General features: G+C 44.1%; 1 protein-coding gene across 45 annotated transcripts in view; it reads left to right on the forward strand.

The window, feature by feature from the left end:
- Positions 1–1,716: 1,716 nt before the first annotated feature.
- Positions 1,717–16,443, forward strand: part of RIMS1 (regulating synaptic membrane exocytosis 1) — a 490,129-nt gene continuing 475,402 nt past the window's right edge. For 12 of the 45 annotated variants that reach the window (XM_043510457.1, XM_043510458.1, XM_043510461.1 and 9 more), the window contains exon 1: positions 1,718–2,210. In XM_043510457.1, the coding sequence (XP_043366392.1) occupies positions 2,047–2,210 (164 nt within the window). In that variant the 5' untranslated portion in view covers positions 1,718–2,046. Of the gene's footprint in view, positions 2,211–16,443 lie in introns of all 45 variants that reach the window. The other 33 variants (XM_043510471.1, XM_043510465.1, XM_043510475.1 and 30 more) reach the window with 4 other exon arrangements.

Below are 16,443 nucleotides of genomic sequence, written 5' to 3' on the forward strand. Positions count from 1 at the left end.
CACTACTGCCCTCCCCATTCATTTGCCCACTGGACATCTATTTTTAAATTTATTCCTGCTTGCGCTCATCACTATGGTATATGAGCGTTCCATAGCTCTGGACTGTCTACTGACAAGTTCCTGTGTCTGGTTTCTTACAGTCTAACTTTGGTGTCTGTCAGAGTTACTGGTTTCCTCAAGAATAGCTTAAGCAGCATGGCACAGAGTGAGAAGCTATTCTTGGGCCACGCTTATTGAAGGCTTAGAGATTGCAGAGGACTGTTATACTCTCTCTTTGGCCTGGCCTGGCCAGATGGTGAGTTTCTGCATGGTGGAACAGCAGCAGCTTCCTTCTGGCCTTTGTAGTCAATCCCACGTAGAGTTTGTTGCTGTACTCCAGTCTGGAGGTGATGAATGAATGGATTACTGAGGGTCAGCCTTTGAGAAGAAAGGATGATGTGTCCTTGCTAGTCAAATATGGAAGAAAGTTTTTTTGGTGACTGTTACTATTTGGATGACCAGGAGTGATAATGAATCTAGCAGGACCTGGCTCATTGGTGGGCCTATGCCTTCAACTAAGGGGGAAGTTATGATTTTACCAGCTGTCCAGAGTGCTCTGTCCTTCATTCACGTTCCAACTTCTTTCATGTATTGGGATTTCTGGGAGACAGCAAGGCTGTGTGCTAGATGAGAAGGACACTGAGTTGCGTGCATCTGTATAGATTTGGTTCCCTAATCAACATCTCCCTTTTTGCTTTTACACTGATGTGACAGAACTGATCCCTGCAGTAATATCTCAGGGAGGAGAAGCAGTTGCCCTTCATGACCCTTTTAGAATTTGGACAGTTGTAGGGAGGCCCTTCATGTCAAGAAACGATTTGGTTTGTTTATGAAGAGTTTGAACTATCACATATTTCAAGGTTGGTTTTGGAATGCCCAATTGGGAGAGAATAAGAAGAATGTGTGGGGCTAGGCTGAAGTAAGGGGGAATGGGGGAAGTGTTGAGAATGCTCTGCTCTGGCTCAAGGTGGGGAGCCCAGTGAGAGCATAAAACCTACATTGAGTGCAGGGGAAGAAAGGTTGGAGTTCATGTAGTACCAGGCTGCAATGTAGCGGCCTGAGGAAATTATCTATGAGTTCTGTTGAAAGCTGAGAAGCCAAGAAAAGACTGGCATAGTAAATACAGGACTGGGTCAAAGCAGGGATCCAGATGGAGTACCTGCAGCCTTAGCCTAAGTCATTGGAGTCTGGTCAGCATGCGTGCTGGGCAAGTCTGTGGTCAGGGGAGACTGGAGAGTGTGTCCAACAAAGTGATGGAGAGGGCCTGGCACCAGCCCAAAGCTGGGGAGCTCCAGGCCATGGTGCTGACCTGTAATGGGGGAGCCAGGTGAAAGCCTGTGGCACTGGTTTGCAGTGAGAAAGCTTAGGCAGAGGGATAAAGTGCAGGTAGGCAAGGGCACCAGCTGAGGAGACTGGCAAGGTGCATGGCCCTTAATCGAGGAAGAGAGAGCTGAGGAAATCGGAGGGGAAAATGTCACCCCAGGAGCGACTCTGGCAAACGTGTGGCCCCAGGCCAAGTCAGGGGACGCCAGGGGTGTGGGTGGCTCCGGTCCAGGGACTCCACAGCTGGTGGTGCTCGGTGTGAGACAGCAGGAGCATCTTCCAGGAGCGGAGTGGCTTGGACTCCGCCTAACCGACACCCAACTCCCCCCCCCCCCCTCCCTCCCTCCTCAAAGCTAGCAGCAGCATCCGCCCTTCTCCTCCAGCCCTGTGCAGCCAGCCTACTAGCTGTAATCCCGAGCCCCCTCCCACCCCGGGAGGATGGGCTGCAAGAGGCAGGAGGGCAGCCCCCAGCCTTCCTAGAGCCGGGCAAACAAAGGCGGCGGCAGCAGCCGCCGGGCTGGGCTGGATGCAAGCAACCATGAAAGGCTGGGTCTCCGCCTCCGCCGCCGCCGGAGAGCTGCGGGCTGCTGCCGAGGAGCCGCGGACGGCACTGTGAAGGGAGGAGGCGTGATTGGCGTTGCCTTGCCGAGGTAGAAGGTGTAAGGGGAAAAGGCAGAAATAAAAATGTCGTCTTCGGTGGGGCCCCGCGGCCCTCGCCCACCCACGGTGCCTCCCCCGATGCAGGAGCTGCCCGACCTGAGCCACCTGACAGAGGAGGAGCGGAACATCATTATGGCCGTGATGGACCGGCAGAAAGAAGAGGAAGAGAAGGAAGAGGCCATGCTCAAGTAAGCAGCCGCCCGCCCGTCATTCATTCATTCAATCTGGGCCGGGTCGGTCCCGGCGGTGAGGGCGGACGAGGCAGCGGCGCGGCTGGGCTGCGGCGACGGGCTCGGCCACGCTGACCCCGCCACCCGCCTCCCTGAACTTCCTTCTCTCCCCCACCCTTGGGAACCGCCTCCCTGCCCTGCGGGAGACGCCTACCTGAGGAGACCCACACCCAGGGGAGGCGGGAGGGGGGGGGGGAGGCTCGCTCTCTTCCCCCCCCCCCACGCAGGGGAAGAAGAGGGGACCCTCCCTCCGCTGGGGTGTGTGTTACAAGCGGGGAGACCTTGCCATTGGAAAGCCCACCACATTTTGGGAAGGGATTCCTCTGGGGGCCTTAAAACCCCGCCCGTTACGGGAGGGGTAATGGGTGGGGCTTCCCGAGGACAGAGCCTTCAAAAAAACCACCAGGCTGCCCCCACCTGGCTCAGTGTAAACCCAATCCTGCCACTTGGGGATTAGGCAGCAACCTGCCTCTTCCTCTGCTACTTCCAACCCCCCGCAGGCTTTGTCCAGCTGGGCTATCTTCCTTTTGCTATCTTCCTATCTGCCTGGTGGTTGCTGAACTGTGGGCAAGGATGGGAGGCATCTTGCTGTGGAGGGGCGTTTTGATGTGGGAACGCACAGTGTGTTTATAATTCGCCACCCTGTTCCTTCCAGAGGGCAAGGTGTATACTTGTGTTGGTGGGCTAGAGAGACAATTGGTAGATTTATTACACTGTTGATTACATAGGGAAAGATGTTGGGGGCTCAGGGCACTGATGGATGCCATATTTGGAAACTAGTCTCTCTCTTGAACATTTTGTCTCTTTCCCCCGTTCTTCCTTGCAAAACAACACCTATGTGACCTCACTTTCTATCCTTCTCCATTAGCAGCGGGCTTCAAATGTAATGTTACTAAATTGCCTCCTGTGAGTGATGAGACTAAACAGATTGAGACCGTGGCCTGAGGAGGAGAATTAAATTTTCTCTTCCTGTAACCACCCTCCAGGCCTATTCCCTTTTGGATGGAAATGGCAGAATAGGTAACGGACTACATGCAAAGCTCTTAATATGATCCAGATCCTTTGTATCCTGTAAGGTGTGTCCTTGCCTCACTGTATCCTATTTTCTTGTGTGTGTTTGGAGGGTAGGGCTGGTGGCTTGGACAAAAGGTGTGACATACTGTGTGTGGTGGTTTCTTTTGGCTGCATCAGAAATAACCAGTTTTAAGGTGTGGGTTCCAGTTTTTATACTTTTCCCTGTAGCCATCAGTATAATCTATAATGGACAGACATATTGAATCCCTGCAGTCTCTTAACTTCTGTGCCATGTATTGCAAGTGATTTGAAGCTGAGGGTAGTGTCTGATTGTGCTGTCGTCTCTGTCCTTTCAGATCAGTGTTGGGATTTGCATTTCTGCAGTGGCTGCTGCTTGTAACTGCAGAAATGTACACTGAGGCCCACTAGCTAATGATGCTTATTGCCTGGGACCAGGACTAGGGATGGGGGTGTGGCACTGAGAGCTGAGTTTGAGATGAAGAGTTCGGTTCGCTGCTGCTGTGGTTGTAATACTTGGGGTGTGATCAAGACTTTATTAGGGTTGGAAGAAGAGCAGGATTGTGAAACTGCACTATACTAGCCAATGTGAGGATAAAGCATTCAGGGTCACTTTTGGTCTCTGTACATCATTAGAGAATTGAAAGGAACTGCTGGCCAAATGCTATGCACTACATCTCTACTTCCTTCATTCTCTGTCCTTTGCCCCTCCGCCCATTGCTACTTCCATACAAATATTTAGCCTTTATTCTGTGGGAAATAGCATTATAAGTCCCATGTCCACTGCAAGAGAAAACTTTTGTCAGGAGTGGCGCTAATTTGTCAGTACGATAATTGTTAATGTGGGGTAAGGGATTTCTTTGCTTCTTTCATATTAGCATTGGTGAAGCCTGGAACATTGTTTAAAATGTTTTCCACAAGGGTGCTGGAATCTTCAAAGCATTTGCTAAAAGACTTGGGGCACCGTTCAAAGTTAGTTTTATAGCACAGGTCAAAAATTGCCCTTTGTGGATTCTGCTTGAAAATTGGATCTTTCTACATTGCTTTAGACATGTATTCAAAGAGTTTGTGATTCCAAAAAGAATTTCTTGTAATTTAGTCCACATAACAATTCTTATTCAAAGGCATCTGAAGAATAGGAAAGGCTCTGCATCAGGCTAAGAAAAATGTGATGGCTGGAAATTCAGCCCATGGTTATGGAATGAAGGGGAAAGCTTATAAACTTCGATAAATAGCGGGGGTGGCCAACCTGAGCCTGAGAAGGAGCCAGAATTTACCTATGTACGTTGCCAAAGAGCCACAGTTTTACGTCAGCAGCCCCCACCCATCAGCTCCACCCCCCAGCTCCTTCCAATCAGCTGTTTTGTGGCATACAGGAGGCTCTGGGGGTGAGGGGGAGGAGCGAGGGCATGGCAGGCTCAGGGGAGAGGTTGGGAAGGGGTGGAAGGGGGCAGGGACTGTGGCAGAGCGAGGGGTTGAGCAGTGAGCACCCCCCCCCCGGCACATTGGAAAGTTGGCACCTGTATCTTCAGCCCCAGACGCAGTCCCTATACATGGAACCACAGGTTGGCCACCCCTGCTATAAAGTTATATCATTATGGGAATTAGGTCAGAGTCAGTAGTTTCCATCTAGTTTTGATTTTATATGTTGCACAGAACCATTATATCTTCTAGAATCATTGTCCTTTTTTCTATATGGCCAGCACTACACTTTTTTTTTTCTTCATCGGGCAAGAATTATACATGCTCTTCCTTATAGATAGGATAACAATCTGAACAAGCATCTCCTGCCCTAATTTTGCAGAAAGGGTGTATGTGATATACATATATGATGGTGCCGTCCATGTAATATTCCACAGATATATTATACATTGTGAATCTTAGACTATGTTACCTGCCTTCTGCCTGTTAATTTGTCTCCAGCAGAATTGGTTTTAACATTCCAAATGTCTGAGCAGATTCAAAAACCTATCAGTTTTCTTTTTAAAACAATCTGATAAGAAAATGTTTCCTTCCACGGCACCCACATCCCAAATGTGGAACTTCCTCTCAAAGTAATGCTGGTCTGAGATGCCAAATGGACAATATTCATTCCTAGACCAGTGACAGGTTTACTGCCCAATATCTCAGGATGGAAGATGGATGCACAAGGGGGCAGAATTAAGGTTGCAAAGGCAAACGTAAATCTGGCATTTCCTAATTTTTAAGTGCTTGACTTTGCAACCTAAATAATATTTTAAATATAGTTTTATTGTATGTAGTACACATGCAAGCTTTATGAGAAATGGGACTCAGAGCTAAACACACTGAAATTTTGTAAAGTCTAGAATGCAAAATTGGATCCAGATTCCACTGCTGGCTCCAATCTGTATTGGAGATCTGAAATTTTGAAAGCTATATTGCTGTACCCCCCCACCCCCTTTACACATGCTTTTACACAGGATAAAAATAACTCCCACTGTAGATATATTATTCAGGAAGTCTGACTAGATGATCACAATAATCCTTTCTGGCCTTAAAAAATCTATGAATCTATAAGTTAATAGGTGTTGTTGATGGCTGGCAGGAGGGATGGAGAAAAGAGGGAGGAGAAGTGTAGGGTCCTTATATAAAACTCCCCAGAGAAAAGGGCTGTTACAAATCCAGATTTTGATAAACATTCTACAGAAGAGACTATCTTTTTAATATGCTTTCCTCCTAATGTTCCATTGGTTGGCAATCTGGAAAATGCCACTGTTCCAAGAGTTTAAAAAATAGTTAAGTTTTTCATTCCGAATCTTATCATGCCCTTTTATTTTTTAAGATGTACCTAGACTTTCTTTTTTGTTTCCTTTGACACTGGAATAAAATGTTCAAACCTACTGTATTGCTACCTCCATCAGGTGACTAGTTAGTTAACATATTGCAGAGCGTTTTTTAGCACTTTCATTTAATACTTAAGTAAAAGAAAGGTTGTTAAATTTTTTTGAATAGGAGTGTACCTTATATTGTGAGAACAATAGACCAAATTATCTGCTAGTGGAAATGGTCACAGATCAATTGACTACAATGCAATTTTGCGTATTTGCACCATGAAAGAATTTGGCCCGATATTTGTTTTCAGTTTGAATCACTTATATAAGTAAATATCTGAACTGAGTAACCACATGATTATATTGCTCTAGACTTCATTCCTCCATACCTCATCCCTTCTGTACTGTCTATCACTATTCACTGGTTCGCATCTAAAATTATTTTGTAAGGGCCAAATTTTGCATTCCTGTACACTGGTCAGACCAGAGTAACTTCATAGAAGCAAAAGAACTGCTCTGGATTTTCATTAGTATAAATAATCGTAAGATTAGGCTCAACGTTCTTCAGGGCATTGGTCTATTTACTATAAAGAATATAGTACAATTTGGGGAACTGAGAAAATGCGGAGGATTTTCTAAAGCGTTCAGCTGGCATTTTACCATTAAGTTTAATGGGAGCAGATTTCAGCCAACCCTGAATGCTTTTGAAAATCTGACCTATGCTATTTTTTTTGAAAAATGACTCTAAAACATTTGTATCTGCAGGGTAACTTTAGTCTGCAATGGCTGTACTGTGGAAAACATTTCATAAGATCCCATCCAATTAGATACAAAGATCAAAAAGGCTTGATTCTGCTCTTTTTTTTGGACATACTTGTGCATAACCTCAAATTACTGGCCGAAGTTTGCACATGATCGGGACTAGGGAATTTACACCAGATTCTTCAATGAGAGCCAAATGCAAGATCTGGGGATGCATGGATAGCTTTTCAGATCTGTGCTTCTGCCAGTTGGGGCCAATGTTTAATCCTTACGTTATCCAGTGTATATTTGGGGAATATTTTTCCCTAGAGCATGCCTAGTTGTGGAATGTAGGCATTGAATTGGGTTCTTAGCCATTTCTTCACTAGTCAGAACAGATTATAGAGAACGGATTGCATTATCTGAAGTGCATTCATGTTTATACTGATATTTGTTGATCTGGGACGATGTTTTAATTCTCTGTATATATAATTTAAATATCACCCTCAAAATGTGATTGCATTTGAGAGTCTGATGTCCACAGAGAGAGAGTTTTGAACAGGAAAGCCATGATCCAAATATATTTTCTAGCACTACAGAGATGAGCAACGCTCGTTGTGATTTTCAGTCATGACCTACAAAGCCATTTGTACGCTCACCACTTTGAAGACATGAAGGGGTAAGGGCCTGCAGAACAACTCTTTCCAGATAGCGCTCTATTGGATGCCGAACATCCATATTAGCTCACTGCCTGAATTATTCCCCATCATATCAGCTGTATCTTGTCATTTGCAATTGCAGGACCATATACTCTCACTCACTCTTTTTGAACAATTCAGTGTAATCAGTGTTAGCTCTGCTGCAGATTGAGAGGATTGCATGACTCTCACCTCTGTATTGAGCCCAGGTATGTTTGTTTCAGATGCCATCATAATAAATGCATAAATGGTTAAATTTGGGGGGCACTTAGACCAGAAAAGAACCATGGCATATGGCATGGTGCCACCCCTGGAGCACACCCCTACATTGCAACCCTACTAGTGGGGCTGGACCTATCCCCCCACACTGGTGCATGGGTGAACTGAGCACATCAATAGGCTAGTGTTAAAGCTGTTGACAGTCCATCTAATACCTGAACTGTTTCAGATTTTGGAGATCTACTGTGTGGTTCTGAAGGCAGATTGGAGCCATTAGGGCAGTGATTCTTCAGAATTTAAGAATAATTTTGTCTGTATTTAGTGCTTGGATGATGAACACCAATTTCTGGGTAGAATAAGTGCTTTTGTATGACAAGTCAATCATGCATTTTAAATGCCTTAAATCTAGAGTTATTTTTACAAACTTCATTATGTGCAATTTGTCATTACATTTCTCACAAAAGGAAACAAAATCCAGCCATGTTAATAGCTTAAGGAGTTAAAATATGGGCTATAGACTTTGGTAAGAAATACTAGCATGAGAAATATTTTGCAGGATAAACCCTTTAATAATTAGAATATTTGAAATGTGATAATGAGCCAGTTCATTCGTTTCAAACGTATGTGTGTTTTATGCAACTGGGGTTTACAGATTTTTGAACATATTCTGTCACATTTCTATCCATGACATGGTAGGTACTGCTCCTTTTGGTGGTATAAAACAGTGGCTCTCAACCTTTCCAGACTATTGTACCCCTTTCAGGAGTCTGATTTGTCTTGCGTACCCACAAGTTTCACCTCACTTAAAAACTACTTGCTTACAAAATCAGACCTAAACATACAAAAGTGTCACAGTACACACTTTCTGAAAAATTGCTTCCTTTCTCATCCTTACCATATAGTGATAAAATAAATAAATCAAAATATAAATATTGTACTTATATTTCAGTGTATAGTGTATATAGAGCAGTATAAACAAGTCATTGTCTGTATGAAATTTTAGTTGGTACTGACGTTGCTAGTGCTTTTTATGTAGCCTGTTGTAAAACTAGGCAAATAGCTAGATGAGTTGATGTATCCCCTGGAAGACATCTGCGTAACTCCAGGGGTATGTGTACATCTGGTTGAGAACCACTGGTGTTATGTATATCATATGTAAAGCATTTAGGGGGAAAAATACAGAGCTACAGTCATTGTAAATATTCAGTCAGCTAGGAATGTAGAGGTTAACACTGATAGCGGTTTTTTTTTTTTTCTAACAAGCTTTCTGTATGTTGCATACTAACGTGATAGAACAACCGTCAGAGTAATTTTATGATTTATATTCGTTATTTTGTTTTCTAGGTTTTTAATTCACATTTTCATATGAAGGTATTTACAAAATAAAGCTATTTACAAGTTTACATATTTGCAACATTCTCTTTAGAATCATTTCACATTTTGACATTTGTGTTCTGAAGTGAGGTTACACAGATGTAGTTGGGGGCATAATATGGCCAGAAAGCTTGAATTGTAGCATTCCAATAATCAATACATTAGTTATTGTAGCTAAGTATTTTCTTTGGTGCTATTGTTCATTTATTGAAATGTTGACACTGGCAAACTTTAAGTTTTTTATTGTTGGAAAAACATATCCATTGTGCGCTTTTTTTTTTTTTTAAATAGATGTAGAATGACAAGGCAGGCAGCTAGTTGATGGGTGTTCTGACAGTGCACAAGGCAGTTTATAGAGGACAGGACTTGTAAAAACTCTGAGCCATCCCAGTGTAACTCTATTGACTTTGTCCCTGAACGATTTTCCCATTTTCAGTATTTATAAAAACTCCCTGGCCTGTCTCTTTCTGGTATCACAAACTGCTCAGTCAGTCCTTCATCTGTCTAGCCTTTTGTACCATGCTCATCACCGTAGTATAGGAGTGCATTACAAATTCTGAAAGTAAACATAACAAAGGATCTCTTTCTCTCTGTCTCTCTTTCCCTACCCCTCTCGTCAGTAGAAATTTTTTTTTATGGGGAAGTAAAAAGCTTTTTTCTGTTTTTTCATTTCATTTATTGGTCGTGACTCTTATGCACTGTTTGGGCAATACAGAGTGTCATCAGCTACTGATTAGAAACACCAAATATTAAATGAGCACTTTTATTATAAAAAACAGATAAGTGAAAGTAATTTGTTTAGCGCACCTCCCCACTTTGCTTTTTTTTGCACTTTTTTTTGCCACTTTAACAAAATGTTGCTTTTTTTTTTTTCATTACATGAAGCAAGTTCCTAGGTACTAAAGGAGAGCCCTGCAAATCTGTGGATATCCGTGAACCGTATTTGTGGATCATGGATTGGATGTAGATGCAAATTTTGTATCCATGTGGGACTCTTACATGCTGCTGTGCCTATTTCTGCAATTGATGGGATAGGTTTAAATGCTTGATGATATGTGAGTGTACAAAGGACAAACTCTCTGCTTATCATATTAGTACAGACAATTAACTGGCTAAAATAATGAGGGGAAATCCTCACCCCTGCTATGCTGGGTAAAAGGGCCTGAGTGGTATAAGCAGACCGTAAAATCCGCTGGTCCCTCCAGGTGAGGATTCCCACTATCACAGGCACTACAGTAGAGAGGAGTAAGGCTGTGCTTTGAGGATCCCTTCACACTCCCTGAAGTAGGAGGTATGCTAGAACTGGGAGGGGCATGTCAGGAGCAGGGCTGCAGCATACCGTGCTGTGGATATTGTGGGTGGCACTGTGGCCCCTAGGGCAAACCTAGAGATTGCAGTAACTTAGACACATCCCAGGGCTGTCTAAATTATGCTGCGGTCCTTTTCAGCCCCTAGAGCAGCTTCGGGTAAAGAGGGAGTAAAGTAGCTTAAAGCCACTTTAGTATTCCCATCCCCTGGGCACCTCTTAGAAGCACAGTATAGAATCTCACTCATAAAGGATAAGTACAATATGTATGCATTTAAGAATTGGAAAGGGTTTTTGTGTGAACATTCCATATGGAAATATGTGCAAGTCATTACATAGGCTTTAATTTTAATATTCTATTGCTTTAGTGTAACTTAAAATATGTACTGTGTACTGTTCAAAGTGAACAGTGTACTGTTCAAAGTTGATCAGCAGCTGGAGGTCATCAGTAATGACTGCACTGCACTTTAAGTGGGGATGGGGGGAAATTGGCTTGCTGGGGGAAGGGGCATACCTCTTTAAGGGCACAGAGGCACGTAGGTTGCTGCAGATGCGGAACAGGTAAACATGGGGACTCTGACTCATCCCTCCCCCTGCCAGGTGACCAGAAGAGAGGGGAGAGTATATAGGTGCAAGCCAGACAGGAGAAGCCCTCTTTCACCTGGCCCAAGTTGAACAGCTACCACCCAGGTTTGGTCAGGATCCGCTGGGGGCACTGTGCTAGCCTCTAAATTCTTGTGGGGCTGGGAAGGAATTTTTCCTTCACCACCAAATTGGCCAAGGCAGAGTAGGAGTTTTTTCACCTTCCCCACAGCGGGTTTGGGTGGAAGCCATCTGCATTTGGGTCCAGCACAGAATGGGAGTGAGGCTATAATGTTGCAACTCATTTCGTAAGTGTGGGGCGGATGTCCAGTGCAGATGCTCCATAGGGAAGGGATACAGTGATCAGATAAATTATTTAGTAAAGGATTTAAAGGAGGTGTTTATTAATGGAGTGGAAAAGGGATGGGGAGTGGGTGCTCCTATTACTGGCACAGCAGAGAGCCAACCCCCCTTCTTTACAGCCCAACTTAACACTTATTTGAAGGGAGGGTAGTAAGGTTCCAGCGGCAGGTTGGCTGGGGACCAAGATGGAAAAGGAGGTGAGGCTGACAGAAGGCCCCAAGGTAGATACTGAAATGATCATGGAGTTGCATGCACTGTACACTCTTATCTGCCCGGTTCTCCCAGACAGTTTAATAATAAAGTTTTCAGCCTGATTAAACCACATCCAGTGTCTCCTGTCCTCCTTCCAGTATAGCCAGGCAATATAGTCCACAGCCATATCACTTCAGACTCAAATTTTGCCAAATCTTACAAGTTAATGTCTCTTGATCCTGCAAACAGATTTGGCCACACTGTCTGATCTCAGTAGATCTCTGTCCAGGCTCAGGTGTGACTGGGTGCACATCTATTTACAGGATCCGGGCTTAAATGTGTTTGAGTCTAATCACTGTTTAGATGGGAGACTTCCACAGTAAATTCTGAATGTTGCAGTAGGAAACTTGCTTCCCTCTGAACCAATGTGGGGTTGCCAGGCATCCGGTTTTTGACCGGAATGCCCGGTTGAAAAGGGACCCTGGCAGCTCTGGTCAGCACTGCTGACTGGGCCTTTAGAAGTCCGCTCAGTGGTGCAGTAGGACTAAGGCAGGCTCCCTGCCTGCCCTGGCTCCACACGGTTCCCGGAAGCCCCTAAGCACAGGGATGGCAAGGGAGGCCCCGCACACTGCCCCCACCTGAGCACTGACTCTGCAGCTCCCATTGGCTAGGAGCCTCAGCCAAGGGAGCTGTGGAGGCAGTGCCTGCAGGTGAAGTCAACATGCGGAGCCCTCTGGCCGCCTCTGCACCAAGAAGTCACAGGGACATGCTGGCCACTTACGGGAGCTGCCGAAGACAAGCCCCGCCCAGGAGCCCGAAACCCCCTCCCATACCCCAACCCCTTGCCCCAGCCCTGAGCCCCCTCCCGCACCTAAACTCCCTTCGGAGTGCGGGAGCGGATGTGGGCTCTGGAACACCTTGGCCCCAGCCCAGAGTTCCCTCCTGAAGCCCGAACACCTCTGTCCCAGCCCTGAGCCTCCTCCTGCATGCCAAACTCCTCATCTCTGGCCCACCTCAGAGCCCACACCCAAAGTCGGAGCCCTCCTCCCTCCCTGAACCTAACCACCTGCCTCAGCCCAGAGCCCCTGCCCGCACCCCCAGCTGGAATCCTTACCCTCTCCTGCCCCCCAACTCTCTGTCCCAGCACAGATCCCCCTCCCACACTCCAAACCCCTTTGCCCCCCAGCATGGAGCCCACTAATGCACTCCAAACCCCTCATCCCCCAGCCACACCACAGAGCCCACACCCCCAGCTGGAGCCCTCAGCCCCCTTGCCCCAGCCCTGAGGCCCCTCTTGTACCCCAAACCCCTCATCCCTGGCCCCTCTCCAGAGCCCGCATCCCCAGCTGGAGGCCTCAACCCCCTCCTGCACCCCAAGCTCCCTGCCTAGCATGATGAAAATGAGCAAGTGAGCGAGGGTGGGGGAGAGCAAATGACGGAGGGAAGAGGAATGGAATGAGCAGGGGTGGACCCTCGTAGAAGGGGTGGGGCACAGGGGGGCCAAGGGTGTTCAGTTTTCTGCACTCAAAGTTGGCAAACCTCTGTCCCAGCTTTGTAAGAAATGAAACCAAGGCCTAGTCACTTGCACTTATTAAAGATCTCATATCATTTTGCAAGAGCAGAGCTATTCTCTGATTAAATCCAGTTTAATTAAATACGTTCTGTGTGCCAATCTCTTTCTGAAGTTTTAATTGCATATGCTATTTTTTTTTTTACTTCCTCTGTGAATCTATATGCTAGCATTTCATTGTGGTGTTAAGCAAGTACTGCATTCCATTCCAAATGGGGAGATTTCAAAGATGCACACTTTTTTTTTTTTTTAAATTGGATCTGTAAAAATTTGAAAATCCCTTTGGAACTAAAGGCACTATATATTTTTCCTGTGTTTCAAGACAAAATTAAATATTGATTTTTTTTAATGTAAAATCTATTTTTAGAATGTAGGTCTTTGGTAACATACTGTGGTTTTTATATCTTGTGTTTTTATGATTCAATATTGATTGCAGCTTTAAATTTACAAAAAAACCAAACCTTGATATATAATCTCTTTACAACTTATTTTGCTAATTTTGTATGTACGCAAGTAAGTTAAAAGCAGAGCATCATGCATTTCAAAAGATTTATAAACACTTCAAAAATTATTAGAAAACTTAATTAAAATAAGAATCAACACGAATGTAAATGGACTGGTGGCTTAGGGAAAGAGTAATGAACTACAGATCTGACCACCTCTACCTCCTGATCGTTTCCTGCCGTCATCATTAATGCTCCAAACTTGTTACTATGTGAAGAGTTTTCCATGGGCTATGTGAAATATAGCAGTAATTTCAGTCCAGTTCCTGTGGACACAAGCACATCATACAACCACACTCTTCCTGTTCTGTCCATATATGAGACTACTGAAAGAGAGAGGTTTTGGGCAGAGTGTGAATCACATGTAGATAACACAGCTGTCTTTTATCAATCCCAGGTGTTGAGTTTGATTTCCCAGGATTTAGTGTTGATTGGGAACTGGATGAGTGTAAACAGTCTGATCTGGGTTAGATAGAGATAATAATGCTAATCGGGTCAAGGAAGGATCTTGAGGAGAATATTAAAGACAATGACACTCATTATTGTGGGATTTTGTCCAACTTTTATTCAAGTGGTTTGTGATTTGGGGGTGCTTTTTGGATAAACTGCTTCTGGAATTTCAAGTAACTTTGTTGATTAAGAACACCTTTTTCCTTCTGCATCTGGCTAGGTTTTGGCAACATTTCTCTCAACTCAGTCTTGTCCAAGTGATCCATGATTTCTGTCATCTTCAGATAGATTACTGCAGCATCCCCCATGTGGGGTTATACTTGAAGACAACTCAGAAGCTTCAGCTGGAGCAAAATGTGGCCACAAAACATACATTATGCCTTTTCTTTGTCAGCTTGTGCTTGCTATTCAAGATGTCGACTTCAGTCTGAAAGTCCCATAGCCTGCATCCTAGTTATCTGATATGGTCTTCCTTCCCATGTACTGCCACAAGAATTGAGATCAACAAAGACACATAAGGTATTTAATTTCCAAATATAGATAACAGGGGACTTGTGACCAGCCTGTCTCAGTGAAGAGTCCTTGATTCTGGAACTTGCCCAGCAGAACTCTCCTTACATAGCCAAAGCTTAGTGGTCTTTAGGGCATGGTGCAAATTCTCATCTCATATAGGCTTTTGCTTAAAGGATATTGGGGCTGGATAGGTAAATTTATTTGAGCAATCTCTTGTTTTTAATTAAATGATTAGGTTAAAATACCAAGTGATAAATATTGTAGATAGGACCATGTACATTTGCCATTTTATGAATAAACCAAACAAGCAATCAATAAACATATGGCACTTTTGCATCTGCCACCCTTGTTGACCCACCTTGTCAGAGGCCAAGGACTAAATGAACAAGAAAACCAAACTATCCCTTTCCATCTGTCCCCTCCAGGATAGAGTTGAGACAAATTGTGAGTAAGGGAAAGCTGGAATTGCCACAATGTCAGTTCTGTGGTTAAATATTAGGACTAGAAGGGTCCTCGAGAGGTCATCTAGTCCAGTCCCCTGAACTCATGGCAGAACTAAATTTTATCTAGACCATCCCTGACAGGTGTTTGTCTAACCTGCTCTTAAAAATCTCCAATGACAGAGATTCCACAACCTCCCCAGCCAATTTATTGCAGTATTACCCTGACAGGAAGTTTTTCCTAATGTCCAATCTAACCCACCCTTGCTGCAATTTAAGCCCAATGCTTCTTGTCCTAGCCTCAAAAGTTAAGGAGAACAATTTTTCTCCCTCTTCCACGTAACAACCTTGTATGTACTTGAAAACTGTTGTCATGTCCCCTCTGTCTTCTCTTCTCCAGACTAGACAAACCTAATTTTTAAAATCTTCCCTCATAGGTCATGTTTTCTAAGCCTTTAATAATTTTTGTTTTTCTTCTTGGGATTTTCTCTAATTTGTTCACATCTTTCATGAAATGTGATGCCCAGAATTGGACACACTACTCCAGTTTTCAGAGTAGCAGCCGTGTTAGTCTGTATTCGCAAAAAGAAAAGGAGTACTTGTGGCACCTTAGAGACTAACAAACTTAAAAACTCCATTTAAGTGAAGGAGTTTATCAGCCCTTAAACTCTTATAGTCTCCGTTTGTTTCTCATAGGCAGCTTGGCATGGGGCTGTTACCCCTCCACTAACCCAGGCCTTTCTGTTCCCCCTTTTTTATAGGCTTGTTTTCTTTATTGGTCACAGCTGTGGGTGCATGTCTCCACGATTGGCAGTTCTGCTAGCTGTGCAAGGGTGTGATCAGCCTGCTTGTCTGTAAGCAGGGAAGATTCTCCTTTCCTTTCTTCCTGTGCTCAGTATGGGGTTTGTAAACCCCATTACAGATCTCAATTTTATATACCTTACAATTGTCCAGCTTATCGGTCATTAGACACAGGCATATTATATTTAGCCTATAGCCTGGTTTTTCACATTTCAGGAACAAGCAATTATTCTTCCTCTTTTACCCCATTCTAGTTATAATCACTGTGAGTTCCTATAAAATGAAATCCCAGAAAGATGGAGTTGGCTGAAAAAAGACATTCTGTACTTTTGTTAGTATTTTATTTCTGTTTAAAAACTGAACTTTCAGTAAAAGTATAAGCTAATAGGCATTTGCAGTGAGTCTTCCAATGCTGCCTCCTCTCATAAACTCTGTTACTAATGGGACTAATTATGTGAAAATCAATCAAAGACTCAAAAAACAGAGTACACATACTACTAAATTATGATTAAGATGCAAATTAGGGTCTCTGTGCAGTCTTGTCATTGGACTCAGTTTTTGATTGGTTTAATTTTAACTTTGGTCGTTTACAGTTTAAGGAATTGGAGAAGTACT

The sequence above is a fragment of the Dermochelys coriacea genome, chromosome 3, assembly GCF_009764565.3.
Source record: "Dermochelys coriacea isolate rDerCor1 chromosome 3, rDerCor1.pri.v4, whole genome shotgun sequence".
Taxonomy (NCBI): Eukaryota; Metazoa; Chordata; order Testudines; family Dermochelyidae; genus Dermochelys; species Dermochelys coriacea.